Source organism: Mytilus trossulus, chromosome 5, assembly GCF_036588685.1.
Source record: "Mytilus trossulus isolate FHL-02 chromosome 5, PNRI_Mtr1.1.1.hap1, whole genome shotgun sequence".
In the NCBI taxonomy this organism is placed as follows: domain Eukaryota; kingdom Metazoa; phylum Mollusca; class Bivalvia; order Mytilida; family Mytilidae; genus Mytilus; species Mytilus trossulus.
This window is the reverse complement of record NC_086377.1, coordinates 8,070,320-8,097,775: the sequence shown is the minus strand read 5'-3', so window position 1 is coordinate 8,097,775 and position 27,456 is coordinate 8,070,320. Positions and strand designations below refer to the sequence as shown.

The 27,456-nt window shown below is 32.1% G+C and overlaps 3 protein-coding genes across 4 annotated transcripts in view; 1 reads left to right on the top strand and 2 right to left on the bottom strand.

Moving 5' to 3' along the window:
* Nucleotides 1–228: 228 nt before the first annotated feature.
* Nucleotides 229–3,618, bottom strand: LOC134718503 (interferon alpha-inducible protein 27-like protein 1). Of its 2 annotated transcripts, none has more exons than XM_063581079.1 (3): nt 3,472–3,618; nt 2,220–2,288; nt 229–1,401 (listed from the first exon to the last, which is right to left on the bottom strand). In XM_063581079.1, exons 2-3 carry the CDS (start codon nt 2,284–2,286, stop codon nt 1,133–1,135), a joined length of 336 nt encoding a protein of 111 aa, XP_063437149.1. In that variant the 5' UTR covers nt 2,287–2,288; nt 3,472–3,618; the 3' UTR covers nt 229–1,132. The 2 variants fall into 2 exon arrangements, with proteins under 2 accessions (XP_063437149.1, XP_063437148.1); XM_063581078.1 differs by lacking the exon at nt 3,472–3,618 and adding an exon at nt 2,933–3,096.
* Nucleotides 3,619–5,454: 1,836 nt separating this feature from the next.
* Nucleotides 5,455–8,119, bottom strand: LOC134718501 (interferon alpha-inducible protein 27-like protein 1). Its single transcript, XM_063581076.1, has 3 exons — nt 8,025–8,119; nt 7,595–7,663; nt 5,455–6,999 (listed from the first exon to the last, which is right to left on the bottom strand). Exons 2-3 carry the CDS (start codon nt 7,659–7,661, stop codon nt 6,731–6,733), a joined length of 336 nt encoding a protein of 111 aa, XP_063437146.1. The 5' UTR covers nt 7,662–7,663; nt 8,025–8,119; the 3' UTR covers nt 5,455–6,730.
* Nucleotides 8,120–11,715: 3,596 nt separating this feature from the next.
* Nucleotides 11,716–27,456, top strand: part of LOC134718500 (ralA-binding protein 1-like) — a 29,315-nt gene continuing 13,574 nt past the window's right edge. Inside the window, exons 1-9 of the mRNA XM_063581075.1 lie at nt 11,716–11,794; nt 14,350–14,455; nt 15,369–15,513; nt 15,861–15,927; nt 21,478–21,598; nt 22,939–23,061; nt 23,470–23,673; nt 24,218–24,336; nt 25,415–25,545. Coding sequence (XP_063437145.1) covers nt 14,416–14,455; nt 15,369–15,513; nt 15,861–15,927; nt 21,478–21,598; nt 22,939–23,061; nt 23,470–23,673; nt 24,218–24,336; nt 25,415–25,545 — 950 coding nt within the window. The 5' untranslated portion in view covers nt 11,716–11,794; nt 14,350–14,415. The remainder of the gene's footprint in view (nt 11,795–14,349; nt 14,456–15,368; nt 15,514–15,860; nt 15,928–21,477; nt 21,599–22,938; nt 23,062–23,469; nt 23,674–24,217; nt 24,337–25,414; nt 25,546–27,456) is intronic.

Sequence of the window (27,456 nt, the reverse complement as noted above, 5' to 3'; positions counted from 1 at the left end):
TGAATTATTATAGTCAAAACGTACAATAAAAAAGATACAATAATTTGCAATCAATAATGATAAACTTTCAAATTTAAAACACATTGAATCGTAAATAAATTCGGTGCAACATTCGGAATCAACTGTACAGCGTTTATACTCATTATATAAAACCTTAATCATTTGTATTTATAACTTGTAAAACTGTTCTCAATATATATCATTGAAACATTAAAAACAGTAACTGAATAATGGCTTGGATGTTTTTAATCTATAAGCTGTATGCTATAATAAAAATGCATGTGACATATAAATTATCCAAAGTCAAATGTTTGTCAAATTTTGTGATCGGAGAGTAAGCAGATTCTGTTCCACAGGTGACAAAGAACCGAGAAGCTAACAACTCATCGCTTGATGCATAGTTTCAATAAATGTATCCACATCCTAGAAAATAATTAAAATTTGAGTGAACAGGAACTAAAAAGAAGATGTTGAACTGAATGGTTTTACACTAGTAATTTTGGGGCCCTTTATAGCTTGTTGTTCGGTGTGAGCCAAGGCTCCGTGTTGAAGGCCGTACTTTAACCTATAACGGTTTAATTTTTAAATTGTTATTTGGATGGAGAGTTGTCTCATTGGCACTCACACCACATCTTCCTATATCTACTAAATTAGATTTAGAATTAGGAATGACTGTTCTGTTATTCGAAATAACCTCAAAATGTGGTGTATACTCTAAATATTACGCGGATATTTAGTGTGCATCACCTTTGTAATGTTATTTCTTGATAAACAGAAAAAGTATTTCAAAAATTCCTTTCTTAACACGATGCTAAACCGTTGATGAAGTAATGTTAATACTTCAATATCCAGAAACATTACGTAGCATGTTATGATGCCGGAATATATATGACTTTGATACAAAGGAATGCTTTATACACGTTATAGTTATTTCTCATCAGAAGCCGGTCCATATTTTCAACCAAATAATAAGGTTGGTGTTGTTTCATGTAAGAACTGTAAACTGTGAAGAATGCATAATCTCAAAGAGTATCTAAACTATGTGAGTTTTCGTTACGTTAAATATATGTGCCTCTATTTGTAGTAGGATTTATTTTACGTTGAATATATATGCCTCGACTTGCAGTAGGATTTATGGGAATGGAGCGGTCAAAGCTGCACAAAATCCGGATATTCCACCAAAGGAACTCCATGAAACACCAGCGGCCCCAGTCGATTGCAAGATGGCGAACAAACTTCCTGCTGGGACAGAACCTCCGTATAAAGACATCATCCAGGCTGCCCATGACCCGGCTGCAATTCCAGTTGAAGTGAATCCCAGCAGCGGTAGGATTGCAGCTCCTAGCACCAAACCTCCAACACCAATTACAGCCATGCAAGATGCCCAGGTTATCGGTCCTCCTGCATGTACATTAAAACATTTATGTTATAAAAAACTTTTATTTTAGTTTCAGATTGCTAAATCTTCATAACAAGCAAACTAATACATCTGTTTTTGTATCTATGACTTTTTGTGATGTTCCTAATTTTTAGTTTGTATTCCTATTTTAGACTTTCCTTTATAACCTGAAAACACAGTAAACGTCCGAGATGTAGGTACATGTAAGAGGTTCGTGAAGTCTAAAAACACTGATAAAATGTAACCAACATTAAGAATTCATGAAATCGTTCTTAATGCAATTGTGTATACGTATTTTGACTGAGTGTGGCGTTTCGACCGTTTTCGCCTGTCATGAAGCGTTGTACTTATTGGCAAGCAGTCATTGGTGTTAGACCCGGCATTCAAATTTCGTGTTTAGTGTTCCCGATAAAACTAAGTAAAAACGACGTATCAGGTATTTAATAGTGTCATCATGAATCTGTTCAACGAATTATAAGTAAAATTAAAAAAAAATCTAACCCGATCCCTTATATTGTTTGGTTATTCTGTGAAGGTTGGTTTTTTTCTATTAATATAGCGCTTACAGTATGAATTTCCTTAAATGTTTTTTAGCGTACTTGATACAAATCATTACAGTAATTCATTTTTGGAAACTCATAATGTGTACCGATGAATAAACAGATGTAGTCCGCTATGGGTGTCAATGGGACAACTCTCCATCAATGAGTCTGAATCTAAACACAAAAAGTCTTACATTTTTAAATACACCAGCATCGTGTGTACATATCACTCGTGAGTGTTAAAGTAAAACATAAGTAATACCGAGGACAATACATACCTCCAACCACTGGTGAGGATATTAACAGCAAGGAACAGATTAATATAAATGACTTCTGTGAATCCATCTCTACAATTTGATTAACATCAATACCTTAGTATAGCCACGGATAGTTTGTTTTTTTGTAAACCAGTTAAGCTTAACAGGCGTAGTATTGCTCTAGTATATATATGGCAGATATTTTTTTCGTTTTAAGGAAAATTTAGATATGATACACACAGAACTTTTTTATTCTAAGAATTTATCCTTCGTTTACATTTATATATATATCATATATTTATGCACACTCTCCCTCACACACAAAAACATTTTCAATTAAATAAATAAATCTAAATAACAATACATGGGCCTGTAATTAAGGGGTAAAACATATAGATTCGAGAGTCTCACATATTTACAGAAGAAAAGATAAATTGTAACACGAATAATGTTTTAAATGAAACTTTCATCGCCCTTCACTAATCGAATTGCAATACAAAAGTTTGAATAACAACGGTTCCGTGTTAAAGAAAGATAATTTTTCGTTCAAATAATAACTAAGAATTTAATCAGTTGCGAAAATTGTAGATTCAGATTCAGACTCAATATTTTAATAAAGTCTCACTACTTGCAAAACATAAACATGCAGTACATACAGAATATAAACACAATATAAAACAGACAATGAACAAATATATTCTATAGAAATAAAATCTCGAGAATAAAATACTTACCTGTTTCGAACAGCAGACTGCTCTAATATAGATAGAATGTGTAATTTACCTTAGACATAAACATTAAAATAAAAATAGATATCGGAATATCTGTTATACTATTTTTAGCGTTTACAGAAAATCAAAATCAATATTTGAAAATGAAGAGTACATTCTAGAAATTAAGATGCTTTATGTTTATTATGAGTTTATGTATAATAAAGTTATACATTTGATCTCTCGTGATAATTTTAAATGTGTCGTGCATACCAGAATTTGTATAACATTTCAACTTTTGTAAAAAAAAGAGTATAAAATGAAACATTTTCGGAAAACTAGTAAGAACAATGATAGCTTTCGAAAAATCTTTAAATCTTCTCAATGAATTACGTTCTAGTCAATACTTAACATACTTAAAAGAGGGACGAAATACAGAGGAACAGTCAAAATCATAGATTGAAAATAGACTGACAACACCATGGATAAAGATAAAAAGACATACAGACAAAGAATAGTACAAAAGACACAACATAGAAAACTAAAGACTAAGCAATACGAACCCGGTCAAAAGCTGGGAGTGATCTCATGTGCTCCGGAATGATAGCATTGGCCTGTGTCCTGATCATTTAGATAATGTCGTCCCACTATGTTGAATGCAGAAATCCCACCAAATATGAAATAAAGGATACAGCAGATACATCAATCTGTCTCATATATTGACTTACATCTACAAATTGAAAATGGTGGATAGGTGAGAACAGAACTCTACAGCAACAGAGATTATGTCCGCTTCCTGATGGTTAACTTTCTATTTCTGTGTAGCAAAATTCGAGCATCAGGTATATATATCGAATGTTCTGGATATTTGGGTCCATAAAATTTATGAATGTTGGTTATATTTTTGGAATCAAAGGATTTTTTTTAAATCATGTTAAGTCCATGTTAACCGCGAAATGGAACAGTGCACACCTAAGATGGTATTTTTTACCATTACTTTGGGATATTTATGAGATGTTTTTGCACCAACAGCTACACTTAAGACTTTGTATTTCTGTAAAAATATCTAGCCGTAAATAAAGAGTTCCTGGCTAAATAAGGTCTTCAATTATCGCTTAAAATCTCTGTATTTTTAATGCAGCAAATTTAGAGAAAAGTATGATCGTGTGACACTTTTAACGTTATTTAATCAAATCTAATCATCTGATAGCAGCATGTGTTAAGTATGATTCAATTAAAAAAAAACAATGCCAATGAAAGATCTACAGCTGGTTAAACACGATTAAATTGTTGCTTGAAAAAAAGTTGTATAAAACCTTAGAAAGCCCTTTGCACAATTCGGTACCTACATCCAAATAGTCTTCATATCAAAGAATATTTTGAATTCATCAGTTCTAATGAAAATATGCTGTAAAAAGGAAGGTTGCGCTCTGCAACATCTCAAACACCCATATTTTTTTCATATTATATATAAAAAAAGATGTGGTATGATTGCCAATGAGATAACTATCCACAAAAGACCAAAATGACACAGACATTAACAATTATAGGTCACCTTCAACAATGAGCAAAGCCCATACCTGGTAAATATTTCCCGTTGATTTCTCCTATAATTAGTTTTGGTTACCTAATAATTAAATTTTGGATGGAATGCGTCTTCTGATTGGCTGACGTTATTTTGTTATGAGGCCATAGACATAATTAAGTCATGTGACCGTGACGACATCCACGTTTTTGCATGTTTTTCTACGGTTTGAAATGGAATTTATAATTAAATTCTAAATGACTGTAATATTTCTTTCTGTCTATTCGAAATAACATAAAAATGTGGTGCACACTGTTAAATAACCCGCTACGCGCGTTATTCAGTGTGCACCATTTTTTTTTATGTTATTTATTCATAGACAAAAAAAATATTACAGTCATTCCTTAATTGGTATTAATCATTCATTAGTTCATAATATATTTTATCGCCGTTAATGACGTTATGGAATTTGGAACAATCAAATTGAACATGTTGGAAAGACTAAACTGTATGGTAAGAAGGCTAATTTGTATAATACTCGCCTTCAATCTTAATATGTTTCGTAAAACGCATGTCAAATCTTAAAGTGTACAATTTTGAAGAAAAATGTAATGTAAAACTGAATATATTTGTTACACAATAAGTCACACCAAGTTATTCATAGTTGCATCCTTTTAGACCAATGTTAATATAAGATTATCTCCAGTGATGCATTTTATAAATTCAATAAGTGAACTTTTTGAAAATCAATAGTTGTACCGAAACGCCAACGGATTTTCCTTTCAATACAAGTAAACATATACATTTGTAAGTTAGCCTATTCCTATTTTCTGTAAAAGGAAAATCCCACTAAAAGTGTATTCCGCGATTTTATATTATACCAGAAAAGTCATTTGTGTATTTGGGACTATAAAGCTATTAGTAGAAAGATATTCATTTTAAGGATTAGAAAATACTGAAATAAAGTCGTGGACAAATTTAAAGACAAAAACTGATGAATATTTTACACACTGTTTTAAAAAATCATTACATACGGGTTTGCATATAAAAAGACCGCATCAGGACCAGAAGTAATTGACATCTGCAGAAAAAAGACAAAAGTGATTTCTTTTGGTGTCATATTTCTTTCAAACCCAGGATTGCATTCATGCCTCGCTAGACTAATAAGCCGGTCATATTCAATTATTTGAACAAAATAAATGTAGCTATATGAGGATTACGAGCATCTATTTGTACAGTAAACTATAACAAAACATACAAGCCTCTATAATGATTTCATTTGATGTATTCTATAAACCAAGACCAGTTTTGCGTAGGTCAGCACAAATATACTACTAGTAAGAACTATTTCGAATCTGATACTTGTCAAAACCAAATGCTGGGAAATATAGGCTGAAAACTAAATGTATATACATGTATGTACTGACTGAGCTGAACACTAAATGAATGGAACCTATGTGTATTAGAAAACTATTGTATGAAACAAATTTCAACCATGTAAACTTTTGTATGAAACCTTGTTGAAAAATATGTGTATAACTGTCAGCAGGTTCAGAAAGCATTTTTAAAACTAAAATATAAGAATGGATGTGGTAATGTCTGGTTTATTAAAGTGAGAGGGTTAGCGCTATAGAACCAGGTTTAATCCACCATTTTCTACATTTGAAAATGCCTGTACCAAATCAGGAATATGACAGTTCTTGTCCATTCGTTTTTGATGCGTTTTGTTATTTGATTTTGCCATGTGATTATGGACTTTCCAAATTGATTTTCCTCTGAGTTCAGTATTTTTGTGATTTTACTTTTTATATAGATAAATCGTTTCAGTGTAAACAATCACAAACAACGCAATACAAGTAATAGCAACAACTCGTAGTGGCCTTTTGATAATAAATCATAAAAATTACAAAGTAACATCAATCAACTGAGTTAAATGTCAGAATTAAAACAGTTGCTTCCTTAGTGTAAAAGAAATCAAATAAAATTATCACAGACTACATGTAACATGACAAAAACAGAATCACAAGTCATTATAGTATACCGTAAAATAATTGATGTCTATAATTCAATAGTCACAACCATTACATATCACGTTGTAAATGTCAAAATGTATTACTTTGATACTAAGAGATATACAGTTTATATGAAAATTAAATTTCAACAAACGACTAAATGGTAAATATTGTTTCAGATTAAAAATGTAAACGGTAAAAATGTGTTTTCTCAAATACATCTGCACTTTGCGAGTTCTCGCTAAGTCATTATATAAATATGTGTGTATTCACTTGCAGTAGGGTTTATGGGAATGGAGCAGTCAAAGCTGCACAAAATCCGGATATTCCACCAAAAGAACCCCATGAAACACCAGCGGCCCCAGTCGATTGCAAGATGGCGAACAAACTTCCAGCCGGTATAGAACCGCCGTATAAAGACATAATCCAGGCTGCCCATGACCCGGCTGCAATTCCACCCGATGTGAATCCCAATAGTGGTAGGATTGCAGCTCCTACTACCAAACCTCCAACACCAACTACAGCCATACAAGATGCCCAGCTTATCGGTCCTCCTGTACATACAAAAGCATTCTAGTTATTGAAAACATTTTTTTTTTAATTCTAAATGGCCAAAAATCATCATAAATTTTATTATCCTGTAATATTCTTTATTAAAACATTTTGAAATATTATATGTGCATATTTAAGGCTTTGCGCATCATATAATGGGCCTGTATTCATCTTGCCCTGTTTTGGCGCTTCTTTGTACAAATTGGTGTACAGTCATTGGTTGAACAACCGACCTTCAATAACTTCGTTTTTGGTGTGTCCTGATAAAATTAAATCGAGAAAAGCCCCTCAGAAATTCTAAAAGTTTAATTTCATTTTTTTTAAATGACTGTGGATGCCGCTTCATATCATTAGTCGATTGTTTTCGTTATTATATGAAGGTTCTTCTTGTTCCTATGGCGGTTCCAGTGTGTATACAACCCGATTTATAAATCTTTATTTTTAAGCGTTCTTAGTGATGTCCAGTAAAAAATGCACTTCGGAAGCACTAAACTTATAAAATGTCTCAATCTGAAAAATGTGTTTACATTTGATACTCACAAGTCATTTACATAATACAGGTGGTTAAACAGAATTAAAATGGCGGACAACACATACCTCCTACAACTGGTGCAGATATTAACAGCAAGGCACAGACCAAAATAAATGACTTCTGTGGATCCATCTCTGCAATTCAATTAACATTAAAATTCAATTGTTTTCAGAGAACAATTGAGGGTCTTTCCACGCCTTATAATATATTTTGATTCGCAAGTATCAAAATTCGGGTTAACATGTGATTTCAGCCAGTTTCAAATGATACATTGTAGCTCAGTGTATGCTGATTCCAAATAAGTAGATAGAATGAGTTATGTTTTATATAAACTTTTTTTATTATATTCTCCGCCCTTTTCCAATCAATATTCGCACAACAAAAGGTTGTATGATATGTTTGTCTTTGTTACAAAAAAGGTTAAACTCAATTTTAAAATTTAACATGTATTTATGACATTTTGACAATGTTCTAGTCTAGACATAATGTTCATACCTGTTACGACCACCGGGCTGCTCCAACATATACAGAAGTCGACGGCCCGAAATTTGCCTTTAATAGGAAAATAAAAATATAAATAGATAATGGAATATCTGTTATACTATTTTTAGCGTTTACAGAAAATACAAAATCATTATTTGAAATGAAAAGTAGAATCTAGGGAATTTATCTCTAGATTTATCGTTGGGTATCATGAGTTTATGTATAATTAGGTTTCTTGAAATATTTGGTCTTTTATGAATCATTATGATAATTAATGTGTCCTGCATACGTAAATTTGTATAACATTTCAACTTTTATTACTTTCCTTGGTTTTTGTGGAATCTTGTATACGTATGATATTTTCTGGAAATTAGTAAGATCTAGTAAGACGAAAAATAGATTTAGAGAAACAAAAATGTTAACTTCTACGTCTTTTTCTGGAAATTAGTAGAATGAAAACTTTTTTTATTAATATGTTAACGTTTGTGTTATTTGGTCTCTGGTGACATTTTCACTCATTGGCAATCAGACCACCCGTGCCATCTTCTTATTCGATATACCGACTAAAAAGGACTATATAACTAGTTCTAAAGACGATAACTCGTTTTAAGGACGATAACTGCCAAAAGAAAAGACAAAATGCCGAATAAAAACCAGATACAACCAAAAAAATCACAAACAAAAACATTGAACGTTAAGGACTGCCTAGTTATTCACTCTTTCGTATTTTTCTTTTCTCGGGCATGCTACAGGTTACTCTGTTCTTGCATGTATTTTTTTACAAACACGCATACATGTACCTAATAGTAAGTGAGTAAGGACATTTTATTAAGAGCCGGCATATATATATATACATCATAACAGACAAAACATGAGCTCTCGTGAGCTCTTTGCCCGACTATCACATAAAAATTCATGCAGCATCATGCAAACACTACCAAAAAATAAGAGAAAAAACATGCAAATATAATGAAAGCAAAATCTATTTGATTTGTGAGACTCCACTGAGTCAAAGTTCGTGTGGCAAGCGCCTCTATGTGCCTTGAACGGGAGAACCAGCAAATCACTTGAAAATCATAAAATAATGACAAACAATAAGAATAAAAACATAAAATAAATGAATATTAGCTCTAGCATTTAATGGCAGATATATTCAATACATGCATAAAAGCAGAGCAAAAGGCCATTATAAAAAGAAAGAAAGATATTTCAGCTTTGAGACAGCACTGGATGGAAACGGCATGACCTGCATTTACACATTTGACCCTCACACCAGGAATTTATATAACTCCTCCAGGAATTTATATAATTCCTAAACTGGTCAAAAGAAGTCGTCGTGATTCTAGCCTCACTAGGGAGGAACTTCCATACTTGTTCTGCCTCAAATCTAAAGGATATTTTGCCATAACTTGAGATTCTGGGTCTAGGTACCTCAGTAGTGTTCCCATACCTGAAATTATATGAATTGTTTTTAATAACAACTAAATCTTGAATAAATGAAGGACATTTTTTATTAATCATTTCAAAGGTCTACAAGGCAATTGAGCGCGTTCTACGAATTTTAGTGATGGGAGGTTTGAAATCTGCAGGAGTGTTCGAATGAGCTATGATGGTCTTCATAAATAAAGCGAAGCGCTCGTTTTTGTATTTTTTTTTCTATTTTTCTGGTATTTTGTACTCCCAAAGAAATGCCAAGTCAAAGTGCAGTAACTAAAGTTAGAGATAACAAAAGAGTAATAAATTTTAAGTTTACTCAGTTTGTTTCGATGTTTACCAATTCTTTTCAAATCATTGGGTTGGTCTGTCTTTTATTGGAAGAAAACCACTGTATTAAATAATTAACCCTCATAATGAAATTATTGTAAGACAAGATTTTTTTTGCATTGCACAACATCTTGGGTTTTCGTTTAACTCCAATGATGTTAATGCTGTTACAATTTGCACGTGTATGACATTACAACACGATTGATTGACTTATATTTCGGCAATAGTCCGAGTGAACCTGATAGTTGATATGTAATATTTGAAAACATATGTCCGAATTTGTATATTAATCGTATCTCGCATAAATTGTAGTAGCAGTATCGAACGTTACGTCATAGCTATTTTTTTCTGTTGAGTATTTGACTTCAGAAGCTTGTAAAGACATATACTTATGTTGCTTTTTCCGATCTATCAGCATCTAGCCAATACAAATTTATGTCTTTTGGATAGTTTGTCATAAAATAAAACCAACACAGTTTTAAGAATATATGTCACTTTTTCTTTGAACAGATACGTTACAAACTTTTAATTAGACTCTACATTAAAGTAAAGATCAGTTGAAAGAATGCATATGTTGCTTTTGGAGTGACACCTGTGTTTCATTGTTATACCCAAAACCAAATTATATGATGTGTATTTATAATGGTTTAGAAAATTGATATACGGTTTCAAAACAAGGCAATGGCCTATGTACGTTAACTTTGAAAAGATACGTTACTATGGAATCATTTGAAAAAAACCATGGATGGCATCTGTTGAACTGAATACATATTTTTTTTACATATTTGATCTTACTTTTCAACAGTGAATATATATAATGTATGAACAATATATTTGTAAAACTGACCATAAACAAATTGTAATAACTTGACAGATACTGTACTCAGTGTACATTTCTTTATTTCTGTGAAATTAAGAAATAATTCATGGCAGTCGTAGATTTGTTTTCATTTTACCATTGGTAAGTAAGTAAGTAGTACAACTGTAGTATGTGACATTTATTTTTGTATCAAAGGGTCTAAATGATAATATGACTAGTTCTTACTGAGTTATCCTATATTACTATATATTTTGATGTATATTTGAAAGAATGATGAATTATGTATCCACTCGTACTACATAATTGTCTATAATTATAATTATAATTGTGCAGCACTGCTCTTTTATATTGTTTCTTCTTCTTCTTCTTCTTCTTCTTCTTCTTCTTCTTCTTCTTCTTCTTCTTCTTCTTCTTCTTCTTCTTCTTCTTCTTCTTCTTCTTCTTCTTCTTCTTCTTCTTCTTCTTCTTCTTCTTCTTCTTCTTCTTCTTCTTCTTCTTCTTCTTCTTCTTCTTCTTCTTCTTCTTCTTCTTCTTCTTCTTCTTCTTCTTCTTCTTCTTCTTCTTCTTCTTCTTCTTCTTCTTCTTCTTCTTCTTCTTCTTCTTCTTCTTCTTCTTCTTCTTCTTCTTCTTCTTCTTCTTCTTTATAATTCAGCACTCCATCAACATACTGATGATAACGTGCCGGGCACTGATTTTACTATGCCGCGCGTGCGTGGGATATAAATTTTATTTACAGTGAAAAAAAAAATACAAAAATAAAAATAAAAATTTCAACATTTATAACTTCTTTTCTTCTGTTTTTGTACTATACATTTTGGTTAAAACTATATACATTGTGGAATTTATTTAAATGTTTAGATCATGTTTATTGAGACTGAGACTAAGTTAAGTACTATAACACATGTTATAGTAGTCTCAGATTGAGAACAGATATTGAAATCTGTTCTCGGAAGCTTTCAAGAGCAGTACATTGAACTGCAGCTTCTGGGAGAAGGTTCCATTGCAAGATTGTTCTAGGGTAGATTGAGTACTTGTATGAGTCTTTAGTGGTATGCATGTTTAATGACAATAACGATTTAAAGCCGGTAAAAAATAGTTAGTAGCCCGGAGATTTTACATGTCGAGACCGATATAATGTGGAGTTTATAAATTTGGTAGATTTCCGGTTAAAAAAATATAATACAATTTCTCATTTTTGGTAAGATAAGCTACCCCTGCAAGTAAAAAAGACGCAACATGCATGAGCAAACAATAGTTTTAATTTGCACTGATGAATAACTCCGTAGGTTGTAAAGTAACGTTTCTTGTCCCATTGACACTCATGAATTATGCAAGTTTCAAGTTTCAAGTTTCAAGTTTTTATTAAATCAGGAAAATCAATACAAGTACAGTAATGCTGTCTTCCCCCACATTACCTGATATAACATCACATATAAAAGGAGACCAGAAGGGCGTTTTTCACCGTCTCACACACATCTCTGGTTCCCACACCAGAGTTTAAACTAGAATGGGTACTATGGGGGCCTTGGTTCAATGGTCAAAGTTGCTCCAGACTTTGACCTGGAGATCAATCTGTTGACATCTCTTCGGTTTGTCTATTCCTGCTGAGCAGCCGGGTGATTTTCTCCAAGTACTTCGGCTTCCTCTACTATAATAACAGACTGTGCCCGGTGTCCTAACACTCCCTGGTGTTGGGTGGGGATTGTCCTTGTAAATATTGAACATTGTAAATACGTTAGTGACACTTCTCCATTAATCTCAATAGGGAGTGTACACGGATTCCACTGTAACCTCGCAGCTCTCCAGGGGTGCTCCGTAAAGGAGGGATCTACTTACATACATACCTAGCAATAAAACAATGTAAAAAATAAACCAAACTCGACCATCACAATAGAGCTTCTCTCGAAGACTACACAAACTAGGAGAAAACGGGTAGCAATACCTGTCTCTAGAAATGGCAGTGTTGCATTATAACTTAAAAACAATACGGTCATGCAGCAAAAATTGACTCAAAATGCAGTTGAAAAAGGTATCTAGAATGACCGAATAACACTTGAAATTTAATAGTTCGAGATTACTCTGATGTCCAATGTAATATATTCTTATTTAATAATCAATGTTTAAAAGTCCCAAATATGTGCTTATATCAAAACTTCAAATCCGAGATTACTCTGACATTCAACGGCTGTTTGCCAGACAAGCTTGGGCCGTGGAACGTCAGAGCTTGTCCCATATATTTTTTTTACAAAGCAATGCACAGAACAAGGAAAGTAAATTTCAACGTGTTGAAGGCAGTCATTATATGGTAGAAGTAGAAATATCAAAAAGTGGAGATTTGCCAGTCTACAAAAGATGCACTGCTTCATTGCTTCTGTTGCCAACTAACAGCCTTGGAATTATATAAATTAAGAGAAAGTAAAGGGTGGCAGGTACATGTAAGCCCACGTAAATGGAGAGATAAATGAAAAATGAACAAATTGATACCCGATTTATATAATTCAAAGGCTGTTAGGCTAGAAGTGACAAAGCAGCGCATTTACTTTAGACTGGCAAATACCCACAAGCTCTGACGTCCCACGGCCCCAGCTTGTCTGACAAAACTGTAACAGCCATTGAACGTCAGAGTAATTTCGGACTAGAAATTTTGATATTAGCTCATATTTGGGACTTTTAAACATTGACTATTAAATAATAATCATTTTTCAAGAAATTAAGGGGAGATAATTCAAATATTGAAAATAAAATAAAAAAAATCCTACACATTTACTTATGAATGTAAATTTTACATATTAATTACATCTTCAAGTAGATAAACATAGACTTGTATTATAAGTTTATTAATCATGAATGCTCTATGTCATGTCTGTATTTTTCTTGAGATAAAAAAGTTGGAACTTAAATTAAGAATTTGAAATAAAAAAAAATCATGTTAGACAGTTAGATACTCTTGTTTTAGGCATGTACATATAAAAAAGTAGATGTGGTATGATTGCCATTGAGACAACTCGTTACAAGAGACCAAGTGACACAGAAATTAACAACTATAAAGCCTAAATAAGCAAAGCCTATACCCCATAGTCCACCATATGCATAAAATCACAAATTAAATAGGAATAGCATCTTCTTTTAAGGATGTTTGCTGCTCAGTTTCAGAATAAATAACTTTTCATAAAACTAGTATGTATTGATAAGGAATAAATTGAGGAATCAAAAAAGCCCAAACAATATGTGCTTGTTTTCGAAATATTACCCATTGGAATTTTGGCGGGAAAATGTTCTCTCTAGATTTTTCAAAGCTATATCATTGACCACCTAAAGTTCTCAAATACTATCAAAAAATAAATAAAATTGTATAAGACTTTTAAAAATGACTTATAATTATACATGTTAAAGATTTATAAAAAGAAAAATAGGGGTTCATGGGGATTTTTTTTAAGGCATTCAAGTGGATAAAACCGGAGAATTCCCAAAATCTTGACAAAAATTCCAAAACATGACCAGCAGACATCCTTAACACATGTTTAAAGTATACAAACAAACCATTCATATAATATAGAAATAGCGTAAAGTGTGATAAAATTGCCAATAAGACAATTATCTATAAATGTTCAAATAGTTTGGATCACATGTGAATGTAAGCACTTATAGGCAACAATGAGAAAAAATATTCTGTTTGGTCTGCTATCCCTTTTTGATAAAATGATGACAAAAATGCAGAACTAACTAACCACGATATCCATTTTTTTTTTACAGACAATGTGTAGAAAATCGACAAAAATGTGAATGTATACACAGTAAAGAGAAGCTGCATGATCTACAATGAGTTTTGATAATCAAGAAACAGATAAAGGTTATACAGGTAAAGCTCACTTTTTATTCTGTCTTTTTTACTTGTTTTTTTTAGCATCACAGTTTTATGAGGCTAATTGGTTCATTTTTTTTAACAGCACTTGGCACACTGCTTGGTGATGATTTTCATTGTCTGACTTTTAAGAATGTCATTATTGATGTTGTGTAACGTAAGTTCAAAGGGGAACTACTCAAACTTAACTTTGTAAATTTACATATTTTTAAACCAGAATTGTAGTGCAGTCAAACCATTTTTGATATCAACAAAAACGACAAAACACGGGAAAAAATCGTCAGATGTCAACAAAAAGGCTATTACAAGTTTAATTGAATGTGGACATCTAGCAAGCAGTGTTCTGAAAAGCTTAGGAATAGCTGAATCCACAATTTACAGGATTTTAAAGCGTTGGCATATGAGTGGTAATACGGAAAATGTATCTTAAAGCAGAAGGAGAAAAACTGTCACCAAAGGGGCATTTAGACCGTTTGGATTTCCTGTTTGAATGGTTTTACCCTATTAATTTTGGGACCCTTTATAGCTTATTGTTTGGTGTGAGCCAAGGCTTCGTGTTGAAGGCCATACATTGACCTATAGCGGTTTATTTTTATAAATTGTTATTTTGATGGAGACTTGTCTCATTGGCACTCACACCTCATCTTCCTATATATATTTATAACTTAAAACATTTATATATTATTACCTGGTTTTCCAATAGACTGTCTTGTATCAGTGTGTTACATGTATTACCATGAATACTTGTGACTGCAATTTTGCTCTTATTGTGAAAAAGACAGTTAATTAATTTTCTCACACACAACTTGTTTTTGTCTATGTTTCCATGATTTTATACTAAGTTGTACTGTTTTTAAAATAAAAAATCTGAAATTTTATACTAAGTTGTTTTTGAAAACTTTTTTCACAGGAGATGATGACCATGATAAACAGAACAGAAGAAAGAATTTGTTGGGGAAGAAAACTGATGGAAAGAAAGGACAGAAAGATAAAGGATATGTCATGTTTGATGAGGATGATTCTGACGAGTCATTAGTTACGTCAGAGGATGTAAAGTAAGGTTATCTCCCCTTTCTGACGTAAGAGGATGTAAAGTAAGGTTATCTCCCCTTTCTGACGTAAGAGGATGTAAAGTAAGGTAATCTCCCCGGTATGATCTGATTCAAACGCTCAAAACATGATAAAACATGTAAAATAGAAGATGTAATACCAAAATATCTTCCTTTTTCATTCTTTAATGTGAAGTGTTATTCTTTCAACAAAATTATATATTAATCTTGTTAATTATAATTCCTTATGACAAACTTTTTTTTTAATGCTGATATTTATTTTCACTGATCGCAATTAACAATCTTATCTGAATAGAAAGCATATCTGATACAATATCTTGTTCAATATTCAGGAGTCCATCAAAGTTAAAGAAACCAAAAGGATTCAAGTTTTCTACAAAGAAGAAGGACAAAGACAAGGTAAAGTTGTGGTGTTTATACAAATAAAAAAGAAGAAGATGTGGTATGATTGTCAATTCCAATGAGACAACATTAATCTCCCCTGATTTATCATTTGGCAAACAGTAAACAGGGATATCATATTTGAAATATCATCTTGTTTCTAAAAACAGTAGCATCACATTCACATATAACATACTATATATAAGAAAACCAATTCAAAGAGCATAGATCACAATACAAAAATATAGCATCACACTACTAAAAATGCCCATCGGAGAACATTGGAAATATCCACCAGAGGTCAACTGCTGTATACAACTATAGGTCATCACAATACAGCTGTCATCAATGAGTAAAACTTGTAGGACATAGAAAGCTATAAAAGGCCTGATATTACAACGGTAAAAGAATTTGATCTACAAATCTAATGGCCTGATTTATGGAAAAGATAAAAGATAAAACAAATATGGTATGTAACAACAGATAACCACTGAAATAACTCCTGACTTGGCACAGGTACAACCAGAAACTAGCAACTAAACATGGTGTTTAACATAAAACATGCCAACCTTGTGATACCTTCATGTGTAGTCTAGGTTGTAAAAAATAAACATCAACATCAACATAAAAAATACCTAAGAGGCTACTCAAAGTTGATGTTTAACATGTTTAAATTTACAGATTTTCATCACTCCTCATTATTTGGAAACCTGAACAAAAATTACGCCTGTTTCTTGAAGATTCTCAGAAATATTTCATTTATCAAATGAAATTAACAATTTTATTGTTTAAATGTTATTGCTGTCCCACAGTTCACAGTCAACTATAAAAAGTCTGTTGATATTTCTTATTCCTGAAATAAAAAGGTTTTAACTACTAACTGTCTTATTAAACATGTTATGAATGTGTATGAGAGTCACCATCCTTCTCTTCACTGATTATATTTTTATGACACTTAGACTCTGTCAAAATGTTTAAACATAGCTTAGTCGTGATTTGCTCAACATTTTTTATTTTTCTGAGCACCGTCAATGAGTTTAATATACAAAATAATATACTAGACTCCAACAAATATGAGGGTATCACTATCAGCCTTCAATGTGACACAACAATTGAGGTATCTACTCAGATTTATTACTGGCACTTACATGTGTCCAATTTTAAAAGAAAATGTGTTTTTGGCAAATCAGATCGCCACATTCATCTTTTGATCAGAATTCTTTTAAGCAACCAGGTTGAAACCAACCCTGGCCCATCAAACTTGAATGACTCCAGTTACCCATGCTCTATTTGCTCGCATGAGTGTACCTGGGACAGTGATGCCATTGTTTGTGATAATTGCGATAAATGGTGTCATATTGGATGTGTAAATATAAGTCCATCAATGTATGAAAAGTTTGGAAATTCATCAGCACTTTGGATATGCCCGATATGTGATACTCCTAATCACTCTAGAATCATTTTTCAATCATACCTCTCATCAGGTAATTCTATTTTGAACCCTAACTCATATTCAGTACTTTCAGATAGTTCAGCTTTTTCCTTAAGCTTTAATATAAATGATAGTCATGAAAACTTTGGAGACCCAGTTGCTACATCATCACCTAAACCACCCGTGACGAAGCAATTAAGAAATAAGAATATTAATAGACAAAACTCATTAAGAGTTCTTCAGATTAATTTTAGAAGTTGTAAAAATAAAGTTCCTCAAATTGAAAATTTATTAACATCATCTAAACCAGATATTATTATTGGTAATGAAACTTGGTTAAACAAAGATGTATTATCTTCTGAAATTTTTCCAAACACACTATTTGAAGATGTATTCCGAAACGACAGGGTCGGAAAAGAAGGTGGAGGTGTATTAATCGCCATTAAAAAAGGTATTATTTGCCAAGAAGTATATAAAAGCAAAAATGTAGAACTTATTGCTGCCCAAATTAATATAACTGATACTAAATCCTTAGTTATTATTTCTGCATATAGACCACCAAATAAAAATGATATAGACTATCTCAAACAAATGATCATTGAAATTAATGAACTTAAGTTAAAATTAAAAAATTCCACCTTCTGGCTTGGTGGTGACTTTAACCTTCCAGACATAAAATGGCCTGAGCAAAATATATCTGGCTCAATGTATCCTAAGGAGCTGAATGAAGCATTTATAGATATGCTTAACAACTTAGGCATTGAACAAATGGTTGATTTTCCAACTAGGAAAGATAATATACTTGACCTTTTCTGCACAAACCAACCTGCATTAATAACAAAAATAAAATCTATACCAGGTATATCTGACCATGATATTGTTTTAGTGGATGCAATCTGCAAGCCCAAAAGATCTAAACAATCACAACATAAAATTTATTTATGGAAAAAGGTAGACATTAAAAAGATAAAAGACGTAACATCTCATTTTATATCTGAACTTATATCTCAGACTAATGAAAATTTAAATATTGACCAATTATGGAATAAATTCAAAGAAGGTAGTAATAAAATAATAGATGATAATGTACCAAGCAAAATCACTAAATCTAAATACACCAACCCTTGGGCAAATAGGGATATAGACCATTTATGTAAAAAGCAACGTAAAGCTTACAACAAAGCTAAAAAAACTGGTAAACAAGAACATAAAGATAAATATAAAAAGTTAAAAGCTACTGCTCAAAGAGAAATAAGAAGAGCCCAGAGCACATATATGCAAGAAATAATTAGCCCCCAGTTAGAAGAAAAACCTAAATCTTTCTGGCAATTTATTAAAAGCAAAAAAACAGAAACATCTGGAGTGTCACCATTAAGAGGAAAGGATGGCTTATTGTATAGTGAGCCGAATACACAAGCTAACATCCTAAACGAACAATTTAAAAAGGCTTTTACAACCGAAGATACATCCTCTATGCCAAAAAAAGGTACAAGTCCCCACCCCACTATGCCAGACATATTTATTAGTAATAATGGCTTATTAAAATTACTTAAAAACTTAAATCCACATAAAGCCACTGGCCCTGATAATCTGCCAGCATATTTTTTACATAATTTTGCAGAAGAATTGTCTCCATTTTTGACATTCTTTTTCCAAAAATCTATTGATACTGGTAAAATCCCAAATGATTGGAAGCAGGCTAATGTTGTACCTATATTTAAAAAAGGTGACAAGCATAACGCTATTAATTATAGACCAGTTTCATTAACTGCAATATGTTGCAAAATTTTAGAACATATTTTAACAAGCAACATAAGGAAACACCTTACAATTAATAACATATTAAATGATAGTCAGCATGGGTTTAGAAGCAAAAGGTCTTGTGAGACCCAACTTATCATCAGCATACAAGATCTTGCTAAATCATTGGGATATGGTAACCAAATAGATGTCATACTTTTAGATTTTTCCAAAGCTTTCGATAAAGTCCCCCATAAAAGATTAGCCCAGAAATTAGAATATTATGGTATTAGAAATCAAAATTTAAATTGGATAAATGACTTTTTAGCTGACAGGCAACAGCAAGTACTATTAAACGGTGTAAAATCTTCAAAATTAGCAGTTGATTCTGGTGTCCCTCAGGGAACAGTTTTAGGCCCAACATTATTTTTACTCTTTATAAATGACCTACCCGAACATGTAACTTGCAATGCAAGACTTTTTGCAGATGACTGTTTATTATATAGAAATGTAAATAATAGTTCTGATGCACAATTACTTCAAAAAGATTTGTCTAGTTTAGTAAAATGGGAAGAGGATTGGCAAATGAATTTTAATCCTGAGAAGTGTTATGTAATTCATATTTCTAAAAAAAGTAAACCTTCAACTTTTGATTATATATTACATAATCATATTTTAGAAGCAGTAAAAGACAGCAAATATTTAGGCGTAACCATAAGCCATGATCTTGATTGGGGAACGCATATTGACAATATTACTTGTAAGGCAAATAAGACCTTAGGTTTTCTTCGTAGGAACTTAAAAAACTGCACACGTAAGGTTAAAAACCTTACGTACACATCACTTGTCTGTCCGGTCGTCGAATACTCTTCCCCTGTCTGGGATCCATACAAAAAACAACACATCACTCAGGTTGAGCAGGTACAGCGTAAGGCAACCAGGTTTGTCTTTAATGATTATAAAGACAGATCACCTGGAGCAGTTTCAAATTTAATAAAATCATTGGAATGGGAAAATTTAGTATCTAGAAGGAAGAAGGCTAGATTAACTATGCTGTATAAAATAAATTGGGGGTTAGTGGAAGTTCCTAAGGACAACTTAACAATTTCTGATAGACGCACTAGGGGGAAACATAAATTTAGGCAAATATCCACAAATAAAGATTTCTATAAATTTTCATTTTATCCTCGCACTATTTCGGACTGGAACTCACTACCTGAAGCAATAGGTATGTCTGACACCCTGGAATCCTTCAAAAGTGGCATATCCACTCTAACACTTGAAGGATCCACAGCAACTTATTAAACTTTAAAGCCACTGTACATAATGTATATATGTTATTGATAACGATTTTTCTTTGTCATATTGTTTTTAAATTAAGTCCATATGTACATAGCACACAAGTTTTGGGAAGTTTTACACTCCTACCTAGGAGTCTACTCCCGTATTCGGAAGAAGAAGAAGAAAGATAAAAGTTAATTTACGCCTTCTGTTGACCTTATTTCAGGTTTTTCATGCTAATATCTTTATTTCAGAAAAAAACATACATGAACGTATATATGAAAATCTAACACGCCAGCTTCAATTTTGTATATTTATGCCCAAAGCTTAAAGTATTCAATTAGGAGGGGCCTATAGCTAAGCTGTAAATGAATATAAGATACAGTATTTGACCTAGTATTTGATGATTTCTATACATAAAATGCTAAAAATTTGGGTCAGGTAAAGGTAAAAATAAAGGCGACAGTAGTATACTGCTGTTCAAAACTTGTAAATCCATGGGGGAAAAAAACCAAAATAGGACTGACAAACTAAAACTGAGGGAAACGCATTAAATATAAGAGGAGAACCATGACACAACATTAAACACACACACAGAAACAACCTAAGCATTAGACAAAATCAAATGAGAATAACAAATATTGCATCAAAACCAAATACATGAATTTGGAATTGAAAAGTACTATGACAGGTCTTATAGTGATGTGACCTAAATATAAGAGAAAGCAAACGACACAACAGAAACACAAAGTAAAAATTTAGCACATACAGAAACGAACTATAATATAACAATGACCAAATGGCATAACATAACATAAATGACTTAAACTTAGGGTGCATGTATGGTGTTTAACTATATGTAATTTGAGCTTTCCCAGTCAGTAGTATACAAAATAAGGGCAGAATAGTTTACTGTGTTAAATGTATATCATTCATAAAATTGAGAATGGAAATGGGGAATGTGTCAAATAGACAACAACCTGACCATAGAACAGACAATAGCTGAAGGTCACCAACAGGTCTTCAATGTCTAGTGATGTCTGGCTGAAAAAAAGTCCTACCAGTAAGATCAGTCTTTTTTAAAAGAAATAAAGGCAAAATCATTTTTTTTCCAGGATGAAAAGAAAGAGGTGAAAAAAGAAGAAAAAGAAAAGAAGAAAGAAGGGAAAGAGCACAAAAAACATAAGAAAGATAAAAAGAAGAACAAACCTGAGGAACAAGTAACAGATACATCTAGTAAGTACACCAACACAATAATAACATCAGGTACTAATGAGTACAGCAGTATACTACATCTAAATTTACTTATTTACCATGGTTTACTATGTACTAATTATCTGATAATTGGAAAAAAGTTATAATTGTTATCATTAGCTAATTTGCTGTTTCAGAATCTATAGGATTATAGGTAATTTCATTGTTCATACTCAAAGTGAAAATAACATCACATTATTGGTTAAATTGACATTGTTTTAATGTTTATGACATTTTTAACCAATCAGGATTTTTTGGTGTACACTTTTGAAAATATTACCCAGGATGCATTAGATTCTGAAACGGCGAATTAGATCATGAGCAAGGAACAAAATGGTGACTTATACAAAGAACAATTATTGCTATAATATTTTTTTTCAACAGTATCATTTTTTATGCTGATCATGACATTTAACAGTTCCTTATTAGAATAATTTGAAATCTAATAATCATTTATATTCAATAAAAAAAAGAAGATGTGGTATGATTACTAATGAGACAACTGTCCGCAATAAACCAAAATGACACAGACATTAACAACTATAGGTCACCATACGGCCTTCAGCAATGAGCGAAGTCCATACCACATAGTCAGCTATAAAATTTGATTTTGAGTTAGATTGTAATTTTTTCTTGAATGGAGTCAGCGGCTATATTGTGATCACCTTAGAAGTGTATTCCTTCATCTGTCCATCAAATCTTTTAGTTAATATTTTTTCCCGGAAACTCCAAAATAGAAGGACTTAATATTTGGTTGGCAGGTTGGAAACCATGAGTTGTAACACCTGTGTGTTTTTTCAAACAATCTGACACCTACAACCTGTTTGCTAATACTTTGAACTTTTAGTTGGAGAAAACTTATATTTCAGCATAACAAAATATGCATTCTTGTATAACTCTTAAATCAGAACAGATCAAAAAGAAGTGGAGAAATACACCTATGATAAGTTATATAAAAAAAAACCACCAAGAGTCTTTGTTATAAGTGTAAAATATTCTTATTTAAGGAATGACTGTAATATTTTTTCTGTCTATTCGAAATAACATAACAAATTTGGTGCACACCGAATAACGCGTGTAGCAGGTTATTTAACAGTGTGCACCACATTTTTAATGTTATTTCGAATAGACATAAAAAATATTATAATCGTTTCTAATAATTTAATTCAGAATTCAATTTTAAACAGTAGAAAACCATGAAAACATGTTGATGACGTCACGATCAGAGGACTAAATTATGTCTAGGGGCTCATAACAAAATAACGTCAGCCAATCAGAAGACGCGTTACATCCAAAATTAAATTCTATATGTATATTTGTAGAAGAACCTGAGAAAGCCATATTTGGAGTACAACTAACCCTGGCCGTGGAGAGAAATAGATGCTATGATGGAGTAGAACTCCCAGCTATGTTCAGGGAATGTATAGACTATATTGAGGAACATGGTATGTTAAACACAATATGATATAAAATGATGTGGTATGATTACTAATGAGAAAACTCTCAACAATTATATATAGACCTAATGATACATAAATAAACAACTATATGCCACTATATATGTGTAACAAGGGTAGGCATTATATTCATGTTAATATAGCCCTCATTATCGCTCAAGCAAAAATAAGCACGAATATAATGCCTACCCATGTTAAAACTACAATAAAGTATAGCTTGCATCCACTATTTATTAAAATCTAAACATAAGAATGATTTAATTATTGAAATCTTAATAAATACTGCAAATAGATAATGGCATGAAACTTTAAAAATTATTTCTTTTTATTTTACACCCATTCCATTGCATTTTTCGCACTAATCTACTAATTAAATCAACATTTATCATTTTACAGGGTTATCTTGTGAAGGGATCTACAGAATCTCTGGTGTGAAGTCCAAGATCCAGCTATTAAAGGACTGTTATAACAAGGGTCTGCCTGTGTTTCTTGAGGAACATGAACCTAACATTGTGGCCAGTCTCCTGAAACAGTTCCTTAGGGAGTTACCAGAACCTGTCCTGACAGCATGGCTGATGCCAAAGTTTGAGGAAGCTTCAGGTAGGAAGTAACTTTAAGGGTTGGTCTGGGCTGTTATTGAAGCATTTTCATAGATCTGCTTAATCTACAGTCAAACCTATGTTTGTTGAACTTGGTTGTGTTGAAAACTTTGATAAGTTGAACTTTTTTCTTAGTTTAAGTTTAATTCCTTTTTTGTTCAATGCATAATTACCTCACTAGTTTATTCGAAAGGTCATTAAAAACTTCCATTCATTGTAGTCTGTTAAGTTAAGAAAATGTTGTAGCCCTGTCAATGTAAACTTAATGTTAATTGACCCTGATTTATTCGAAAACTGAGACCTAATGATAAATATTCAAATCAATTGTATTTCTTAAGCAAAATCTTCATTTTCAAAAAATTTGATATTAGGCATTTATTATTTTGAATTCTTAAATTATATATAAAATCATCACCTTTTATAACTATAATTCCAAAATTTTAATGAAACATCAAGTATGAAAAATATTTATTTAGTTATGTGATAAACTTTAGAGAAATTTATACTGATATTTTTATGACATTCTTAACATGATTTACTTTCAGTTCTGAAAAGTGAAAAGAGCAAAGTTGAGAGGTTCCATAAACTGATTCATGATTTACCCAAACCTAACAGAATGCTGTTATCTTGGATGATAGTGCATATGACACATGTCATTGAAAGGGTATGTAAACACAGACAATATATGACACATGTGACTGATGATAGTGCATATGACACATGTTATTAAGAGGGTTAGTAAACACATACAATATATGACATACATGGCTGATGATAGTGCATATGACACATGTTATTGAGAGAGTAGATAAACACTGACAATATATGACACATATAGGTGATGATAGTGCATATGACACATGTTATTAAGAGGTTAGGTAAACACAGACAATATATGACACATGTGACTAGATGATAGTGGGTATGACACATGTCATTGAGAGGGTAGGTAAACACAGACAATATATGACACATGTGACTAGATGATAGTGGGTATGACACATATAATTGAGAGGGTAGGTAAACACAGACAATATATGACACATGTGACTAGATGATAGAGGGTATGACACATGTTATTAAGAGGGTAGATAAACACTGACAATATATGACACATGTGACTAGATGATAGTGGGTATGACACATATGGGTGATGATAGTGCATATGACACATGTTATTAAGAGGGTAGATAAACACATACAATATATGACACATATGGGTGATGATAGTGCATATGACACATGTTATTAAGAGGGTAGATAAACACTGACAATATATGACACATATGGGTGATGATAGTGCATATGACACATGTTGTTAAGAGGTTAGGTAAACACAGACAATATATGACACATGTGAATAGATGATAGTGGGTATGACACATATAATTGAGAGGGTAGGTAAACACAGACAATATATGACACATGTGACTAGATGATAGTGGGTATGACACATATAATTGAGAGGGTAGGTAAACACAGACAATATATGACACATGTGACTGATGATAGTGTGTATGCCAAATGTCATTGAAAGTTATACTAATATGTACAATATATGATACATGTGACTGATGATAGTGTGTATGCCAAATGTCATTGAAAGTTATACTAATATGTACAATATATGATACATGTGACTGATGACACATGTATTTAAGAGGGCTAGTTAAAACGTAACTTAACCAAAAATAACATAAATGAAAATAAGGTTAAGTTGTTATTCATTTATTTTATTCCAGCAAAAAGAGAATAAGATGAGTTTACAGAACGTGTCCATTGTACTGAGTCCTACCATGCAGATTAGTCACAGGGTGTTAAATGTTCTCTTCTCTCATGCTAAACAACTGTTTAAACATACAGAACTCAAAAAGTAAGTTCAGAACAGTTATTTAAAGCAGAGAATATTGTATGACAAAGATATTTTAACTATTTTTCATAGTTCTATTTCTTTTATAGGGTCAGTTAAAAAATTATAAGTTTGTGTTTTGAAACAAAGGAAGAAATTATATTTGTCCCCAATAACAGTCGAAAATTCAATAAAAAAAAAATACGGGAAAATTTCCCGAATTTTTCATTGTACTAATGAACTCAAAATCGTTCAATTTTTTTTATGTCATGTTTTGAAATACCGGACCTGCGCAGAAATCTACAATGTACTTCCTTTTCTGGTCTCTTTTGTATGAATCTTTGAGTAAAATATATATTTAAATAGGAAGGAACGCAATACCAATTTCATTTTAAATAATTCCTTGATATGAAAAAACGTTACCTGATGATAGCGTTTCTTTGTTGACATTGCATATGACGTCATTACTTTAATAACGACACAACTGAAATCCCTAACAACAGAACCAAAATCGGAAACGTTAAGGTATTTTTTTCTTTTTTTTTAACAATATTTAAGTTACAAAAAAATAATTCATACAGACTTCATTCCCATTTCAGGTAATGCCTGCCTCATATTATATATTTTTATAATAAATCCATATATAGCAGGAAGTAAAATATTGACAAATGTATTACTATCTATGTAAAAACGAGCATAGAGCATGACATGACCGAATGTTTTGAATTCTGATACTAACTGGAAAATTAACAAATTTTCCCCCCTTTGAAAAAAACCGTTAAGAAACTTTCAACATTTTGCCATTTTAATTTGGTGGGAGCAAAGAATGCCTTCCATGATATGTAGGATTAAAAAACATAAAGACTTTATTTCTTTCATTTTTATGAATATTATAGCAATCAATATTGCGAAAATGTCCTTATCTTCTATGTCTTATAATTTACTATGAACGTTGCAAATTCAATTGAGACGTCAAGCAGGTGTTCCTGATCTTTTTATACGACCGCAAATTTTGAAAAAATTTTCGTCGTATATTGCTATCATGTTGGCGTCGTCGTCGTCGTCGTCGTCGTCCGAATACTTTTAGTTTTCGCACTCTAACTTTAGTAAAAGTGAATAGAAATCTATGAAATTTTAACACAAGGTTTATGACCATAAAAGGAAGGCTGGTATTGATTTTGGGAGTTTTGGTCCCAACATTTTAGGAATTAGGGGCCAAAAAGGGCCCAAATAAGAATTTTCTTGGTTTTCGCACTATAACGTTAGTTTAAGTTAATAGAAATCTATGAAATTTTGACACAAGGTTTATGACCACAAAAGAAAGGTTGGGATTGATTTTGGGAGTTTTGGTTTCAACAGTTTAGGAATTAGGGGCCAAAAAAGGGCCCAAATAAGCATTATTCTTGGTTTTCGCACAATAACTTTAGTTAAAGTAAATAGAAATCAATGATATTTAAACACAATGTTTATGACCACAAAAGGAAGGTTGGTATTGATTTTGGGAGTTTCAGTCCCAACAGTTTAGGAATTAGGGGCCAAAAAGGGACCCAAATAAGCATTTTTCTTGGTTTTCCCACCATAGCGTTAGTATAAGTAAATAGAAATCTATGAAATTTAAACACAAGGTTTATGACTATAAAAGGAAGGTTGGTATTGATTTTGGGAGTTTTGGTCCCAACAGTTAAGGAAAAAGGGGCCCAAAGGGTCCAAAATTAAACTTTGTTTGATTTCATCAAAATTGAATAATTGGGGTTCTTTAATATGCTGAATCTAACTGTGTATGTAGATTCTTATGTTTGGTCCCGTTTTCAAATTGGTCTACATTAAGGTCCAAAGAGTCCAAAATTAAATTTAGTTTGATTTTAACAAAAATTGAAACCTTGGGGTTCTTTGATATGCTTAATCTAAAAATGTACTTAGATTTTTGATTATTGG